This window comes from Mobula birostris, chromosome 7, assembly GCF_030028105.1.
Source record: "Mobula birostris isolate sMobBir1 chromosome 7, sMobBir1.hap1, whole genome shotgun sequence".
Lineage (NCBI taxonomy): Eukaryota > Metazoa > Chordata > Chondrichthyes > Myliobatiformes > Myliobatidae > Mobula > Mobula birostris.
In genome coordinates, this window is record NC_092376.1 from 105,743,577 (window position 1) to 105,762,502 (window position 18,926).

Genomic DNA, 18,926 nt, shown 5'->3' on the forward strand with positions numbered 1-18,926 from the left:
CAGATAACAGGTAGCTGCTCTGCGCTTTAACAGCACCAACAGAGTTGCTGCCTCACACCTTCAGTAACTGGGGTTCGATCTGATCTCTGGTACTGTTGGTGTGGCGTTTGCATGTTGTAACTCTGAATGAAAAGGTTTCCTCTTTCATCCCAAAGATGTGGATATTGGATGCTTAATCAGCCACCGTAAATCTCTCCAAATTTGAGTGGGAGATTGTGAAGTGGTTTGACTAGAATGTGGGGAGAATAAATTGGAATCATCTTGAAATAAATTGGCGTAAATGTAAAAGACAGTCAGAATAGACTCAGTGGCATGAAAGGCTTGTTTCCATTATTCTCTAATGACTTTCTGTGACTTTGTAATTCTTTTCTTCAGCCTTCTTGAATGTGTTTCAAAACATCCGAAAATTGCAAAGTCAGTGCAACACTTTGTCAGCCTGGTAAAGAGTCTCCTGGAGAAACTACTCGATTACAGATTGGTGATGACAGATGAGAGCAGGGGAAACCGCATGAGCTGCACTGTCAACCTGCTGGTACGTATGCTGAGCTTTACTTCAGCTTGTCTGTTTAATACCTTTCACTCTGCCATTTCCATCTCTCTCTCTTTTTCTCACCAAGACGTGTCATTCCCTCCTGAAGCTTCGTAGATTCTTTCTCTGCAATACTGCTTTGTCTGTCCATGTGATTTAGCTTTAGAACAACTCCCCTAATTGATTAAGGGCAGTGATATTCTCATTTATTACAGCTGTTTCCACCTTCACCCTCCCCACCAATCAGGCTCCATATGACCATTTCTTTATCTTTGTCTACTTCCACCAATCCCTTACCTGCCTCTGTCTCCCAATTTCACCTGTACCCCTTTCCCACTTGGCTTCATCTACTCATCATTCTTTACCACTCCTTGGTCCACCATGCATCTCAGGCTCTTATCTCACTCTTTACCCTTTGCTTTTTATTCTGGCTATTTTCTCCTCTGCACTTTCAGTCCTGATGCATACTCTCAAACTGAAAAGATGCTAGTCAACTCATTGAGTTCCTCCAGTATATTGCTTGCTACTCCAGATTATAGTATCTGGAGTCTTTTATGTCCCTCTTCTCTAATTACCCCTTCTTTTACTTACTGACTGTTTTGGTGCTGGGCATTGGGACATTTTTCATTTGAGGCACAATGCAAAATTCAGGCTTGTCTTTTCTTCAGAACAGGACAAAATATTAAGATATGATACATGTTCTGACAGTGGGACATGATCTACAGGGAACTTTCAGATGTTATCCTCGACTACAGAAGATAACTAGCTGTTATTAATATGGCACTCTCCAAGGGTGTGTTGAGTTTTGGCAGGCAGAGATGAACTGAGCCTTCAGAGATGGTCAGTGCAGACTTAGGAGGCTGAATAACCAGTTTCCATGTTGTATGATTCTAACAAGGGTTCCCATCTTTGGGACCATGGACCCACCGGTTAATGGTAGGGGTCCATGGTATAAAAAAAGTTTGGGGACCCCTGGGTCTGAGAGCACAAGAGAGCACAAGAGAAATGTTGTGGTAGGCAAGAAAGAAAACAGAATTGCCTAAGAACATCCCTGCAAAGATTGGCAATTATCTTGTAAGATTTTGGTCACTTCCTTAGGTTTATATTGAGGGATTGATGAAGATTGTCAAAATGGCTTCTAGTTAACTTGTATAATTTAACAAAAGAGGGATTAAATCCAGGTAATTAACACTCTATAAGCACTCAATTCTGAAGAGATTTGGAAACTAATGTAAAAATTAAATTTTGTCAAACATGTTATACTGATAAGGGAATGGAAGTAAAGAGTGACATTCCCAACAGTGAACGGATGCTGCTTCAATGGCTCATGAGTTCTTATCTTCAGATTCATTAAATTCCAACATCAACAGTCAGGGTATGAGCAAACAATTTACAAACTTTAGCCTGTAAACTGGTTTTATTTCACTGTTAGGTTCTCACTAAGAACCAAATTTCACAAAATATGAGTTTGCCAGACTGCAGTCTGCTGGGCATAACTACACTACCTAGTTATTAGTCTTTGAGTCCCAACGCATTTCAAACTCAAGGCATAAACTAAACTAGATCAAACCTGACGCACCTAGAGGTTAGCAAAGCATTTTTATCAGCACTACAATTTATTTGTTGTTCAACAGCAACCCCCACCCCCCCAACTAATCAGTTACACTGAGGCTTACTATTGTCTGCAACTTGTGAACTGAAAGAACATTGTCTGCAGCACATGAATGTCTGTTGATTGAATACACAATATCAGTGCTGACATGAAGCACTCAGTGACTTTGGGGCCACTACCAGGAACCTGAATGCTTTAGACATGGAACCTTAATGAGTTCAATATTAGTCAAATTAGGAATCTTGACCTAAAACATTGACTGCCCATTTCTCTTTTCAGAGCAACACTCAGTGGTTGAAGTTGCTTATTCACCTCCCTCATCTCCTGCTCACTCAACCTCTCTGTCCATAGCAAGAGGTAAAGTGTTCAGGTTCAGTGTCTAATGAAAAGAGCATATTGAAAGTAATAGATTGCTTTCATTATTTCCAGATCTCATTTTAAAACAGGTCATTGTCCTGGTTATGGTGGGTGACAGAATTCTCCTGGAACATTTTAGGGTCAGTGTCTAGAACACAGAAGATCTTTGGGTCCACTACACACTGACCATCAATCACCCATTTAGATGCTATTTCTGTGTGTTGTCTAAGTAAAGAAATGTTTTTGTTTGTGTCTACAGAATTTCTACAAGGATATTAATCGAGAGGAAATGTACATAAGGTACGTGGGTCAACAGTGCAGTGTCATATTTCATGATTTTTTTTCTAAGGCAAAATAAAGAGTAAACACTTGACATTAAAGAGCTGCATATTATTTTAAAATGGAAATTGGGAACAAAGTAAAATATTGAGTAATCAAGAGGAAGCAAAAATGAGTGAAGGCAAAGATAAATCTTAGCTAATATCAGGCTTATGTATGTGCCGTGGCAGCTTTTCAGACTGTGACTAAACCTCATCATACCTCTTCAGTCCTTACTCAAAACATTGAAATGAAAATCTGCAGTAGCTTTTCTCAGCACCTAGAGACTTCTGGGATCGAGAAGATCTCTAAGTTATGTTGCAACTTATATCCCTAGAGCTGAGGAGGTTAAGGAATTATCTTACAGAGGTATATAAAATCATGAGGGACATGGATAAGGAGGATAGCCATAGTCTTTTTTTCCTGAGTAGAGAAGTCTAAAAACTAGACTACAAAGAAACAAGAACAGTATAAGGAAACTTGAACCTTGTTGGATGGCCATTGAAACCAAACTAATTGAAAAGTGTGCATAGGAAAACAATGTACTATTGATAATTGTCTTATCTACATGGAACTTCAGTGACATGTAAGACCATTAGACCATAAGACATAGGAGCAGAATTTGACCATTCAGCCCATCAAGTCTGCTTCGTCATTCCATCATGGCTGATCCCATATTCCACTCAACCCCACATACCCGTCTTCTCACCATATACTTTGATGCCCTGACCGATCAGGAAACTACCAACTTCCACCATAAATATACCCATGTACTTGGCCTGCCCCTGCAGTCTGTGGCAGAGCATTCCACAGATTCACTACACTCTGACTAAAAAACTTCCTCCTTACATCTGTTCTAAAAGATCACCCCTCAATTTTGAGGCCATGCCCTCTAGTTCTGGATACCCCCACCATAGAAAACATCCTCTCCACATCCACCCTATCTTGTCCTTTCAATATCTGGTAGGTTTCAATGAGATCCCCACGTATTCTTCTAAATTACAGTGAGTACAGACCCAAAGCTGCCAAATGCTCCTCATATGTTAACCCCTTCACTAACCCCATATTAATGTTATTAAATCCTTGTTGCCCTCTGAAGTTAATAACCCATTTGGTTCCATCATTTTTCATTATGATGCTGGAAAGAATTCAACAAATTATATAACTGCATCTGCAATTGGTGATTATATTTAGCATTTAAGAATCAAGAGAGTTAAGGATACAGATGCACTTAGGAAGGTATTTCTTGAACTTCGAGAGAAGACAGCTGAAAGCATACTTCCAGTGGTGGAGAACTAAATCAAGAATAGTTCAGAGATCTAGAAGACTTGTAGGACTTGGAAAGTTAACAGAGAGTTAGAGAAAAGAGAGTATGAGGGCACAGAGAGACCAAGAAAAAGATTTTCAAACCATTGCACTGTAGAGGCAAAGTGTGTGAACAGAGGTAGGCATAATGGATGAAGAAGGCAAGAAATTGAAATATGGACAGCAGATTTTGCAATGACACATGTTCAGAAGAGAGATTTGTGTCTCGCCATTGTATTCCAGAAACCATCATACATCAGGGTTTAGTTGCATCTGAGCTTTATGTTAATCTATCATCCTCACAGCAACCTTCCCTCTGTCAGTATCCTTCATCACAGTTACTTGCACATCCTGACCCTGTGGCAGGGCACGTGCACCAGTGGCAGTAGTGTGCAGGAAGTAAGGATCATCTCTGGGAGCTCTCAGCATTGACCCAATTCCAAGAAATCTCCTGGCATCAGCTTATATATTGTCACGGAAGCCTCCTTCTGATTACCACCTACCAACAAAAGTCAGCTGATGCATTAATGTTATTATTTTGAAAACACTTAGAAGAACTGAAGGTAACAAGGACACAGACTGTATGGAGGTCTTCAAAGACTATCACTGAGAGTGGCTTGATATCTTTAACTACAAACTGATGTCATCATGTCCTAAAGGACAAACTGGGATGGCAGCAGTTAGTGAACCAACACATAGAATAAACCTACTTGATCTCATCCTCCCAGTCTGCAGGTGGATTTGCATGTGTTGGCAACAGCAAAAGTAGAAGTGACAATGGCAGTCTTTGTGGAGACAAATTTTCACTTCACGCCTGTACTGTGTTGAGTGGCATTTCACACCTGTGCATGGAGTTGACTCAGACCATATCTGACAGATCAAAACTGGACATCTGTGAGATGCTGTGAACCAAAAGCAGCAAGAGAGGTGTAATCAGCCATAGTCTGTAACCTCATGGCCTGGAGTTTCCTTCATTCTACATTATTGTCAAGTCAAATTCAGTGGGTCATACAGAAGAGCATGTTTGGAGCTGCGTTACGTGCACCTAAAGATGAGGTGCCTGCTTTGTAAAGTTGCAACACTGGATTATATTTGTGCAAATCAACAATTCATAGTATTTATCAGTCCTATAAATAGAGTACAAGATCAGACCAAGCTCTACAGTCTGATGGTGGACAATGGAACAACTTAGCACATAAGTACTAAAGTCAAGTTTATGCATTCATGACCATGTTCAGTCAGAAGTGCCAGGTGCATTATCCATCTCAGCTTCTTGCTGCCATCTTTACCATTTTTGAATGTGGTCTTCAACCAGTTTGATTCACTGCATGCCATATCAAGAAATGGCAAAAAGCACTGCCTACAGCAAAGGCTCTGGAACCAAGCAACATGGTGCTGTAGCAGTGAAGACCTGTATTCCAGACACTATCTCCAATCCCATACCAGTGTTTTTTTCATCACTGTTACAACATTGGCATCTCCCTGAAGAAATGTAAAAGAAAAAGCAGGCTAAATGCAATCCAACTATTTACTGCCCAATCTGCCTACTCACAAACTTCACCAGATGGAAGGTGTTGTATCTGTGCTGTTCAGTCCCACATACTCACCAATAAGCAAAAGAAACAAGCTGCTGGAGGAACTCAGCAGGTCAGACAGTATTTCTGAAGGGAAGTAGACAGTTGACGTTTTTGGTCAAGACCCTGTACCTTGATAGAAAGAGAAGGAATGTTGAGATGAAGGAGGGAAGAGTGGAACTATTGACAGAGGTGATAGGTGGAGGTAACAAAGGATTGCAGACAATGGAACTTTTATTTCATAACCTGACTCCCCTTATCGCTTGCCAGTCCTTGCTCCACTCCTTTCCCTTACCTCTTTATTATGACATTTTCTCCTATATTTTTCAGTCTGATGAAGGGCCTCAATCTGGAAGTTTGACCGTCTCCTTCCCTCCACAGATGGTGTCTGACCCATTGAATTTCTCTGGCAGTCTGCCTTTTTCCCAGAATCTACAGTCTCCTGTTTTCCCGTACTATAATATGCTCCGTGATGCCAAATTGCAATTTTTCCAGGACCACTTGATTGTAGACCTGACCTCAACTTTGGTCCAAACATGGACCAAGGATCTGAACTCCCAAGGTGTAGTGACAGTGCTGCCCACAGCTGAGTGGCAACATTTGATGGCGTGTGATAACAAGGAGCTCTGGCAAAACTGAAGACTTCACCTTGGCCCATTGTATCCATTCTAGATTTTTGCCCATCTACACAAATCTTATTTTCCTATACATACCATCCTATGCCTTTTATATGTCCGTCCAAATGTCTCTTAAATGTAAAAATTTTGATTGATTCTACTACATCCTCTAGCAGAGTTCTATATATCAACCATTCTCTGCGTAAAAAAAACTTATCCCTCAGTTCCCATTTAAAGCTCCTTTCTCACATCTGAAAACTATGCCTTCTTGTTTTTGATACCCCTTCTATGGGTTAAAAAAGGATTTTAACTACCTTTTTTATGCCTCTACCTATCTAAGCCTTTATATCACTCCTCAACCTCCTACGCTCAATAAGCCTAATCCGAGTGGATCTTGCACTAAAAGTATAAACGGTCCCTAAATTAGCACCAACTAGCAGACTCATGGAGTCTACTGGGAGCCGAGGTGAGAACTGAAGGAAAGGGGAAAAATCCCACTGATGTAATGATGTTAAGAGGTTTGGATGAAGAAGAGAATTGAGGCAAATCAAGGGGACTTAACCAGCCTCTAGCAAATGACCCATAAATTTGTTGATCTCAGGTACATTAAAACTAGGAGACTTCCTTTCATCTGAAATAACACAAGGTGTTTTGTTATATTGCATTAATCCTTGAGAAGCCCAGTTGTGTGGATAAGGCCAGATGTTAAATGCACCTTTCCACCAGTGATAACTTAATGAGCCAATGAAACTTACTCTGCTGTGAAAAATGGCCAATCAATGAGGCTTGTATGAGTAAAATAATAAATAATCAAGACTTATTATTGGCATTAAAAGGGAAAGATTTCCATTTATAGAGTTATTAAATGTTAAAATCTCCCAATGTGTTTTTAATTAATGAAGTATAATCCCTGTTGAAAGTTAACGTGTATGACAAGCTCCAGAAAGCATTTTTTTTTTCAGAGATAATTAAGTAGAGATAACTGTTGGCCAGTACAATGGAGAACTTCCATAGTTTTCTTTGAATGGGTATTTCATTCACCTGAGAGGACAGCTCTCAACTCAACCCATTTAATAATGAGTTGTAAGGACACAGTCTAGAAAGGGATAAATCGATGGATATCAGGTGGGGTGCTATGTGAAAGAATGAGAGGTTCTCTATCAGAAATAAGAATTTAGTAAGTAGAAAACTCTCTAAATGAGGAGAGACATTAATCAAGGTTCAAAGTAAAATTATTAATAAAGTACATATACTGTATGTCACTATTGAAAACCCAGTGATCCATTTTCTTACAGGCCTACTCAATAAATCCATAATAGAATAATAACCATGATAAAGTTAATGAAAGAACACACTAACAGGGCTTATAACCAGTGTGCAAAAGACAACAAACTGTGCAAATATGAAAAGAAAGAAATAATAATAATAAATAAGTAAGCAATAAATATCGAGAACATGAGATGAAGAGTTCTTAAAAGTGAGTCCATAGGTTGTGGGAACATTTCAGTGATGGGGCGTGAAGTTGAGTGAAGTTGTCCCCACTGATTCAAGAGCCTGATAGTTGAGGCGTAATAACTGTTTCTGAACCTAGTGGTGTGAGTCCTGAGGTTCCTGTACCTCCTCCCTGATGGCAGCAGCAAAAAGAGATCATGACCTGGGTAGCCAGTACAGGGATCTGAGTATGCTAGTTCATGTGAAACAAAAACATTAGGCACATCAATTAGAAAGACAAATGTATTATCTATTATTGCAAAGGGTTCAAGTTCAAAGGTAACAAAGTCTTGCTGAGATTGTATGGGGCTTTGACGAATCCTCCTTTATGTCACTTCAAGCAGTTTTGGTTGTTGTACCTGAAGGAGGAAATACTGTACAGAATAGATTGAGCAGATGTGAGTGTAATCTGTTGGGAAAGAATGAGCAAATCTGACTTATACTTATAGGAGTTTAGAAGAATTTGGTGATTACAGTGAGGCATATAATTTTCTGATGAGGATTGAAAGGGTTTAGCTTTATGATGAGAATTGAGCTGAAGTCTGTCAGAATTTCAATATATTTAATTTTGAAGTTGACATCTTTTTTAGAGAGTGGATCAGGTGGGAAAGATAGCTTGAGGGAAAGGCTCAGTTGTTTTCTTAATGATATTGTGGGTTGGAGAGTTTGTAGTATCGGTAGTATCAGGCAGCTGTGGAGGCCAAACCTTTACGTATATTTAAGGCAGAGGTTGATAGATTCTTGATTGGTCAGGGCATGAAGGGATATGGGAGGAAGGCAGGAGATTGGGGCTGAGAGGAAACATGTATAAGCCATGATGAAATGGTGGAGCAGACTCGATGGACCAAATGGCCAAATTCTGCCCCTATATCTTATGGCTTTATAGTCTGATCCATGCTGTCTTCTGTATCTATATGTTCTTACAAAAGCTGCACCTCCATCAGTATAATGCTACCTCACTGCTCAAATGTGCTCAGATCTCTAACGTGAGGTTCAAACCAATCGCCTTCCGATTTAAGCGAGAACAACAAAGGAGGAAAGGGCAGGTAAATTTGCCTAAACCCTACGGTGTGCACTGTGAATATTGCACTGTAAACAAACAACCCATCTCCTAGTTACGTTTCTGTTCTCACCCCTCCTCTTCAGAGCCAGAACAAGAATGGTATACTATTCCCACCACCCTCCACATTCAAAGGGTTATTCAGGGATTTTCACCATCTTTAACAGGATTTCACCACTTGACTCTTCCTCTTTCATATTTCAAAGGGATAATTCTCTCTGCACTCCTTAGTACACTTTTTAATTTCCACCATCTATCCCCTCTTTCATTAGTCTTTCTCTTGCAGCTGCCAGTCATGGAACACATCCTCTCTTTTACCTTTTATCTCCTCTCCATCTAGGATTCAACACAGTTCTTCCAGGTGAAGCACCAATTCTTTTACATTTCTGCCAATTTACTGTTTTACTTTTGATGGTCAGAATGTGGTCTCCTCGACATTGAAGAAACAAAACCTGGATTCACTGTTCCAATGAAGTTCAACATAAGCTTAAGGAACAGCATCTAATTTTCTGCCTGGGCAAATTACATCCCTAATGCATTTGACAATTTCAGGCAGCCATCCTTTTCCCTCCATGTACTCTCATATCTCAATCTGTTTTTGTTTTTGTCTCTTATCATTAACTTTAGGTAGGAACACAGACAAATCACTGCAGGCTGCTAACATGCACCAACTCTGAAGTATTTGAGTATCAGGCAGCAGCACAGTCCACCCTGAAGCCCATCTGGACTGCCCGCCAGCTTCCCCTTCTCCTGGCCAACTGCTGGCTTCAGCTTCTCCTTCTCCCAGCCCATCCTCCTGCTTCCCACTCAACCCACATGCCAGCTTCTCCTTCTCTGAGCCGACTGCCGGTTTCTCCTCCTCCTGGCCAACTGCCAGGAGTTCTCCTTCTCCGACTCATCAGCCAGCTTCTCCTTCTCCCAGCCAAGTGCCAGGTTCTCCTTCTCCAGCTCATCCGCCAGCTCCTTCAAAACCGTGACCGGCAGCTCCAAACAACAAACAAATCACTGATATGGTAGACCAGCTATACCCATTGTTCTTGGAGTTCAGTATAGTTTTACGATCATAAGAAAAAACATTTTAAAAAGAAAAGTGGTCCTTTATTTGACTACTGAGGGGCTGCTGCATTCGAATGTGCGCCATTTTACCAACAGGAAAGGTTCAGAAGGATATAGGTTAAACATGGACAAGCGGCACTGGTATACAGTATATGGCTATCTTATTCAGCACAGATGAGTTGGACTAAAGGACCTGTTTTCAATGTTGTTTGCCTCCATGACCTGCCAATTCTTCAAGTAATTTTTTCCTTAACAACATTGGTCTGCTCCCTATCAGAGATGCATTACCTATTCTCTCCATCCATCCACCCGCTGCAACACAAACAGGCTTGTTTTCTTACCTTACCTGTTTTTTTTTATGAAGAGCTCATCATCTGAAATGTTAACTATGTTTCTTTCTCCACTGGTGATCCCTGACTTGTTGAGTACTCCAGCATTCTTTATTTTGATTGCCACTATGTGTAGTTCTTCTGCCTGCAGTTATGAAGTATTGTTAGTCATAGTTTGTCAGAATTGGATAGAGTATATATTGTGACTCCAAATCTGTTACAGTTCTGTGGAGCAGACTGATGATTAATGGTTTCTGTCCAACATTCACGTATAAATAACTAGTCCATCAGCTCCTACCAAAATGCTCTGCTTAAAATCTTGTAGGTATGTCAGTAACATTGGTGCTGGGAGGGAGTTGCTGACAATTGTAGCCTGCCCTGCCCTAAACTAAAATTAAACTCCCACAAGAAGCTGAAGCTATGTATATTATTCATCAGGAGGACTGCTGTACAAAGACAATAATCTAATCCTTGCAATCACGTGGAACGTATTGGAGTTTTGCTGCAATGGTTTATAATGTAATTGAAGCCTTTCAATTGAATTACTGCCTTGTAATCACTCCAAGGTGTTACATCTAAATGAAATTGTTCTCTAATTCATAATGTTTTTCCAAAGGTTCCCATGTATTATTTGAATTGCCTTCTTATGTTTACTTTTCAATCCTAGCTATGAGGGTTAGTTAGTATTGATTCCTTGCCCTGGAGATCAGGGAGGGCTCCAGGATTGATTCCATCTCCCATCTGCCAAAGTCTAGGTTTGACCAAGCCACCAGTTGTAACCTTTGGGCAGGCAGACTGGTGTTTCCTCCCCTCATTTTTTAAGGATGGATCTCTTCCAAGATGTACATAAGTCACAAGAGGAGTGAAGGTTCAGTAATATAGTAATGGAGTTGAAGATCCTTGTATAGAACAGATACACAAAGAAGATTAAAATCTTAGAGAACACCATACAGTGTAAAAGTCTGTAACTTAAGTGAGAAAGGACAAAATCCTGGAAAGAAAATCATACATTGTTATGGCATTTTCTTTACTCCTTCCTACTGTTCAAATTTACTCAATAACAAGTCAGAGCTTTGATGAATTTCAGTTAAGTTGGTTAAAGAAAGCAGAGTTAACTTTGTGCAACAAATCCTCAGCTACTCAATACAATACTACCTATCAGATTCTTCTGGCAATAATTGTTTAGGTATTCTGTGTTTGTGTCATATCAGTGTGTCTTCAAGTTCAAGGAATGAAGTAAGATAGCGCCATTAAGTTGCATCTTTTTGTATGCAGCTCCAATGGAAATCATCAATTATTCCCGTTTAGGACCACTACAGGCGAAATCCACAGTCAGAGCCATGGGTACTTCAATAAGCAACATCATTTTAAGATGCTTAAAAAAAATCTATCAAGACTTAAAATCAATGAAACTCAGATGGCAGACTTGGGTTGAGAGTTCCCCTTTAAGAAAGTGGAAGCGGGGACACCGTTGGAGTCCGCAGGTTCCATCGAAGTGCAAAGAGTTTAGACTTCCATTCCCAACTATCCTGCTGCTGAATATACAGTCTCTTCAAAAATAAAATTCAAGACCTCAGAGCAAGATTAGTGTACCAGAGGACGTCAGGGACTCCTGTGTACTCTGCATTATTGAAACATGGCTCACACCCACAACTTCAGATGCAGCATTGCAGCTTGATGGCTTCACAATTCTCCGTAAGACTTATAAAGGTAGAAGTAGAAGCTAAGTCTTTTAAAGATAAAGGAAGTGGAGTTTGCTTTATGATTATCTCACTGTGATGCACAGACATGGTGTTGCTGTCTCAGGCCTACTCATCCAATTTGAAATATAAAGCAGTCAGATGTCATCCATTTTATCTGTCAATAGAGCTTTCACCATCATCCTGGTAACGATATACATTCCACCTCAGGCTAACGTAATCAACGTACCCTGGTGCCTTCCCCGTTATTGTAGGGGATTTCAACCAGGCCAGCTTGAAGAAGTCTCTGAACAACTACCAGCAGTTTATTGTCTTTTGCACATTGGTTGTTCGTACATCTTGCTGGATGTGGTCTTTCATTGATTCTATCACGTTTCTTGGATTTACTAAGTACACCTGCAAGGAAAAACTTTGAATATATCACCTGTGGAACCAGAGAGGCTAATATACTTGACCACTCCAAGGAGGGGTGGGGGGGATAAGATTGTCATATAATTCAGTTGTATTAGTCTTGGAAGATCTGAACCTTTGAAAGCATCATGCATCAGAGAGGCCCAGTAGGATGTTATGTCTCTGAAGACCCTCTGATAGTAGGATCTTCACCTTCTTGGTCTCATGACCTGAAGTTCCCAACCACATGTTATGGGCAACCATAGTGATGGACACTATGTTAACACAGGTAAGTTCATTAAATCAGTATCTCAGGAGCTGAATGCCACTCTCAGTAAGTTGTAGCTCACACTGTGCAATTTGCAAGGTGTCACCTCTGGATTTAAAAAAAAGTATTGTGCTGTTAGCAGCTAAAAAGAGAGTGTTACCTTGTCCAGTTTCCAGAATAAAATGTTTTATCTGGATACTTTTCCAAACATAGTATATTTACACCTTTACCTTAGATTCCTGACAGTTAATTCTTCAACCTTGCAATCCTGTCAGGGTGAACTACAATTCGTCAGCTGCTCAACTGTAACAGGTTCAGGCAATTTGAAGAGTACAGTTGTCGCAATTCTGATGCCCACTCTTGAAGCATAGCATTTCTCCAGCAGCACGGTATAAACACTAATATGGGTTTACTAACTTCAGTTCGGACCATAGGTCATAAGAAAATAGGAGCAGTGATAATCCATAATTCCTCTCAAGCCAGCCCGAACTTTCAGAAAGTAAACTTCAATATCACTTCAATTCTCCAAATCCTGTGAAACAGTTAGAGCCTATAAATCCATACTTATGTTTATATATTGTCAGATTATTCTAAGTTCATGGGGAATAGAATTGCAACTTTTTAAACCCCTTACTTAAGAAACATTTCCTATCTTATCCCAAGCTCTTATATAAACTCAAACTTATATTCCTAAAGCAGCAACCCCTTGTGCCGAAAACTTAGAGTGCTGAGGTGCATTTTAAGGTGAGGGAGAAGATATGCATTACAAGTCACATGAAAAACATTAAATAAGCAAATAAATTAAATCCTCCTTCCCTCACTATGTGTATTAGGAAATAGACTGACTTCCTCTTGAAGAGTATTAGCTCGTGATTCTGTTATCAGGTGTATCTACACAGAGAGCCACAGTTATTTTTGTCCTTGATCTTAAATGTGATGATCTTCCTTTGAACTGATCTGTCTCTGCATGAGTTTATCTCAATTCTCAGGAACACTGATCTTAAAACTACAACTATTGCTTCCAAATCTCTCCATTGTCTTACTTTCCTAATCTTAGCAAATTTCTGCAGTCCATTGATGTCCATGCCTTTAACTCCCTAAAATAGTCTCCTTTCCACAAACTTCACATCATGCATTCCACCTTTAAAACCTTAAAGTCTCCCTAAAATCAGAAACTGCCCTAATGTCTCCTATGCAATTTAATGTCAAATTTTCTTTGACATTTGATGACATTAAAATTGGTAAAATTTGTCATGAACATCTGATTCACATTTACATGACCTAGTAAACCACCTCACATGTATCAAATTCAGAAACAGTTAACATCTAGTAGAATTGATCCTTGACTGCAATTCCCAAACCTCCTCATAACTGATGAGAACCTAGTACAAGATTGAATAATAATCAGAAGATGCTGAAATAACATCTCCAAGGCTTTGAAAAGTGAGCTGATCTTTCTTTTCATAAGAGCAGTCCCTCCTGTCTATTGCCAGAATATTCTTAGCTTTTGAACCATATTTTTCTGTGTACTGAACATCAATCAAATATTTTGAGCACTGGACTTCTGAAGGAATCTGTTGGTCTTGGTAGATTTTGAAACTTATAAATTTAGATGGTTGAGTTAGATTTTGAGGATTAGTTGCATATTCTAGGCTTATGTTCCCTTGGGTTTTTGATGGCCAGGCTGTGTTCCAGCTGAAAGCTTGTCAATTATTGGGTTGTGGGCCAGTAGATTTTGTGTCATCTAATACTGCCTGGACATACAGAGTAAAATCAGTGAGTTTAGAATCACTGATATACAGGGAGATCTTGGGGTGCAACGTTATAGCTCCCTGAAAATGGCCACACTGGTAGGTAGGGCAGAAGCTTGCTTGCTTTCATAGGCAGGGGTATTGAGTATATGAGTACAGACATCGTATTGCAACTATAAAATACTTCGTTTAGGCCACACTTGGAATATTGTATACAGTTTTTGTCTCCATTCTATGGAAAGGATGTGATACCACCAGAAAGAATGCAGAAGACATTCATCGGATATTAACTTTAATGGGAGATTTTAGTTGCAGGTAGAGGTTGGATAAGCTAGGGTTGTTCTCACTGGAGCAAAGGAGGCTGAGTGGTGATCTTATTGCGATCTATAAAATTATGTGGGGCATAGAGAGCGAGGATTTCACAGTCTTTTTTTCCAAAGTCAAAGGAATGTTAAACTAGAGGAGTTACTTTAAGGTGAGAGAGGAAATATTTAAAGGAGATCTAAGAGATAAGTTTTTCCAAACAGAGGGTGGCAAGTATAGAACAAACTGCCAGATGAGGAGAAAGAATTTGGATAGGAACGGAAGCAGGATATGGGCCAAATGCAGGAAAATGGAATTAGCGTGGATAGGTATTCCCATTAGCATGGACAAGTCAGCTGAAGGGTCTGCTTCCTTACTGTACAACTCTATCAGAATCAGAATGAGGTTTAGTATCATAAGAACATAAGAAATAGGAGCAGGAGTAGGCCATCTGGCCCATCGAGCCTGCCCCGCCATTCAATAAGATCATGGCTGATCTGTCCATAAACTCAGCTCCATCTACCTGCCTTTTCCCCATAACCCTTAATTGCCCTACTATGTAAAAATCTATCCAACTGTATCTTAAATATATTTAGTGAAGAAGCCTCAACTGCTTCCCTGGGCAGAGAATTCCACAGATTCACCGCTCTCTGGGAAAAACAGTTTCTCCTCATCTCCGTCCTAAATCTTCTCCCCTGAAACTTGAGGCAATGTCCCCTAGTTCTAGTCTCACCTACCAATGGAAACAACTTTCCTACTTCTACCTTATCTATCCCTTTCAAAATGTTGTATGTTTTTATAAGATCCCCTCTCATTCTTCTGAATTCCAGAGAGTATAGTCCCAGGCGACTCAATCTCTCCTCATAGGTTAACCCCTTGGAATCAACTTGGTGAACCTCCTCTGCACTGCCTCCAAAGCCAGTATATCAGTCTTAAAGGATGTGAAATTTATTGTTTAGCAGCAGCAGTACATTGTAAATACATAAAATTGGTATTAGTTACAAAATAAATAAGAAGTGCAAATAAAACGAATAATGAGGTTGTATTCATAGGTTCATGGACCATTCTTGAAGATGCCCTTAAGGGTGGTAATAGCTGAGTTTACAATTTTGCAGCCTCTTGTGATCTTGTGCATTGGACCCTCCATACTAGGCTGTGATACAACCAGTCAGAATGCTCTCCACTGTACATCTATAGACAGTTGGAAGTGTCTTTGATGACACACCAAATCTTCTGAAGTACAGGCATCAGTGCATCTTCTTCGTGACTGCATCAATTTATTGGACCCAGAACAGATCCTCAAAAAATATTGACCCCCAAGAATTTAAAGCTGCTCACCCTTTTTACCACTGACCCTGCAGTGAGGACTGGAGCATGTTTTTATAAATTGCTTTCTGGAGTCCACAGTGAACTCCTCGGTCTTTCTGACATAGGGTGTAAGATTGTTGTTATGACATCACTCAACCAATTGAAGTATCTCACTCCTGTACACCATCTCAATGCCTTTCTAACTCTATGATGTTAGGAGATGAGAGAGATGCAGCCTGGAATCATAAAAATATCGGTGGTGAAAGGGAAAACCAAGGAAGATACAGGATAAAAGAAACATGCTAAACTGTTCAAGGTTATAAACTTCTGTTATAAAGTAGAAATGCACTGCTGCAGCCTCACAACTCCAGAATCCTGAGTTCGATCGTGCCTGTGTGGAATTTGCACATTTTTCTTGTGACCACGTGAGTTTCCTCTGGGTACCACAGTTTCCTCACATGTCCTAAGGGTAGTCATTGAGTTGGCTGTTGTAGATTACCTCCAGTGTAAGTTGGTGGTAGAAGAACCACTGGGAATTGATGGGCATGTGAAAGAGAATAGCTTACCTGAAAGAAAGTGGGAGAATAGGATTTCCCTGAGAGCCAACATAAAAAGATTCAATAGGTCAATGAGTCTTCTTCTACATTATGATAAAATAGCAAAAAATAAAATTGCTGGAAATGCTCAAAAGTTTAAGAAACCTCTCTGGAGAGAAAGAAAACTCCAAAACTAGTATTTGGATTATTGTGAGCAGTTTTGGTTCCCATATCTAAGAAAGGATGTGCTGATGTTGGAGAGGATCCACTGGAAGTTTAGAACGATGATCTCAGGAATTGAAAAGTTAAAATATGAGGACCATTTGACAGTTTAGGGATCAACCTTAACCTCAGAATAGAAAGAAGTCCTTTAGAGTAGAAATGAGGAGAAATTTCTTCACCCAGAGGTTGGTCAATGGGTGGAGTTCATTGCCAAACGCAGCTGTGGAGGGGAGGCCAAGTCATTGGGTATATTTAAAGTAAAAATTGATAGGCTCTTGATTGGTCAGGGCGTCAAAAGTTATGGGGCAGAGGCAGAAGATGGAGTTGAGAGGGAAATTAAATCAGTAATGATCGAATGGTGAAGCGGATCCAATTGGCCGAATGGCCTAACACTGCTATTATTTCAGATTGATGCCTCTTCATAAGATTTGCTAAATAGTCATCAAATCAAGCTGTTAGCTCCATTTCTCTCTCTCCATAGATACTGCTAACCTGTTGGCTGTTTTTATTTCGGATTTCCAGCATCCATGTTTTGTTGTTATTTTTGCTTTCTAAAACAGCAGATGTTAATACGATTTTATAGAGACCTGGGGGCTTCCAGAATAAGCAATACATTAAGTAAAAATCAAATGTAGTGATATTATCATGAATGGTGTAAAGAAATTTCTTTTAGATTAGTTCCTTTGCCATTTTACTGAATACAGGAATCTATTTAAAATAAATGAGGGGAAGGTAAGATGAGCTCATTAGGCCTTCACACATCAAGTTCAGTGACAGTAATTTCTAATCGTTAGCAAGTCACTCTACTAAGCCCTATTACTAAATATTATCCTAGTCCTGCAACCTGTGGGAAAAATTATGTTCACTAATGAATGTTATTTTGACAGTATTGATTATTGTAAACATCAAAATCATATAATTTGTTAAATTTTTCTGAAGTTAATTACTGCTTAGTAATTATAGGGAGAATATTGTAATCTTCAGCATTGCTCAGAGTTTTGTTTGTGCTCTACAGGTATCTGTACAAGCTTCGCGATCTGCACCTGGAATGTGAGAACTACACTGAGGCTGCATATACACTGCTCTTGCACGCTAAGCTGCTCAAGGTTAGGAACATTCCTTGCAAATTACAACTTCATGGCACCTGCTGTAAAGATAGGAAAAGAATCAAATATTCTAATTAAATCAAGGTAAAAAAAAATGAGCCGCATACGGAGAAAGTGAGGAAGAACATTCACTTAGGGCTCAAGAAGATAGTTGTTGAAATGTTCAACTCTGGTCATTAGCACTGAGCATGCAATATAAAGGTGTCAACACATTTATGTCGGAAGACGACTTTTTTGTTGTGACTATATAATGTGCTAGCAACCTGACAGAGATCTCTAAATGTCGAGGAGAAAGAAACTGCGGAAATCCAAGGATCCAGATTCCGATAACAGCATATATTTTGATCCTTGCACATCCGCCATGAGATTTAAACTGGTGCACAAAGGGAAGTGGGCCACCTGGTGGTCATTTGACACTAGCGTCTTACAATTGTCAGCTCAGGAAGACTATTAAGGCCTTGTCACCACAGCATCAGTGTTTTCAATGACAGATGAAATGGGAGTGACTCTGAAATGGTGATCATACTGAATATGGTAATATTCTAATAACTATCAGTTATAATGGGTGATTTCAATCTACATATAGATTGGGTGAACCAAATTGGTAAGGGTGCTGAGGAAGAGGATTTCTTGGAATGTATGCGGGATGGTTTTTTGAACCAACATGTCGAGGAACCAACCAGGGAGCAATCTTGTCGTGAGAGGGCCCTTGGGTAAGAGTGACCATAATATGGTGGAATTCTTCATTAAGATGGAGAGTGACATACTTAATTCAGAAACAAAGGTTCTGAACTTAAAGAAGGGTAACTTTGAAGGTATGAGACATGAATTAGCTAAGATAGACTGGCAAATGACACTTAAAGAGTTGACGGTGGATATGCAATGGCAAGCATTTAAAGATGGCATGGATGAACTACAACAATTGTTCATCCCAGTTTGGCAAAAGAATAAATCAAGGAAGGTGGTGCACCCGTGGCTGACAAGGGAAATTAGGGATAGTATCAATTCCAAAGAAGAAGCATACAAATTAGCCAGAAAAAGTGGCTCACCTGAGGACTGGGAGAAATTCAGAGTCCAGCAGAGGAGGACAAAGG

The 18,926-nt window shown here is 39.8% G+C and overlaps 1 protein-coding gene across 1 annotated transcript in view; it reads left to right on the top strand.

The window, feature by feature from the left end:
• The window catches only part of LOC140200352 (dedicator of cytokinesis protein 2-like), a 699,328-nt gene that overhangs the window by 581,103 nt on the left and 99,299 nt on the right, over positions 1-18,926 (top strand). The window contains exons 35-37 of the mRNA XM_072263559.1: positions 376-532; positions 2,758-2,798; positions 17,742-17,832. Of these exons, the coding sequence (XP_072119660.1) occupies positions 376-532; positions 2,758-2,798; positions 17,742-17,832 (289 nt within the window). The remainder of the gene's footprint in view (positions 1-375; positions 533-2,757; positions 2,799-17,741; positions 17,833-18,926) is intronic.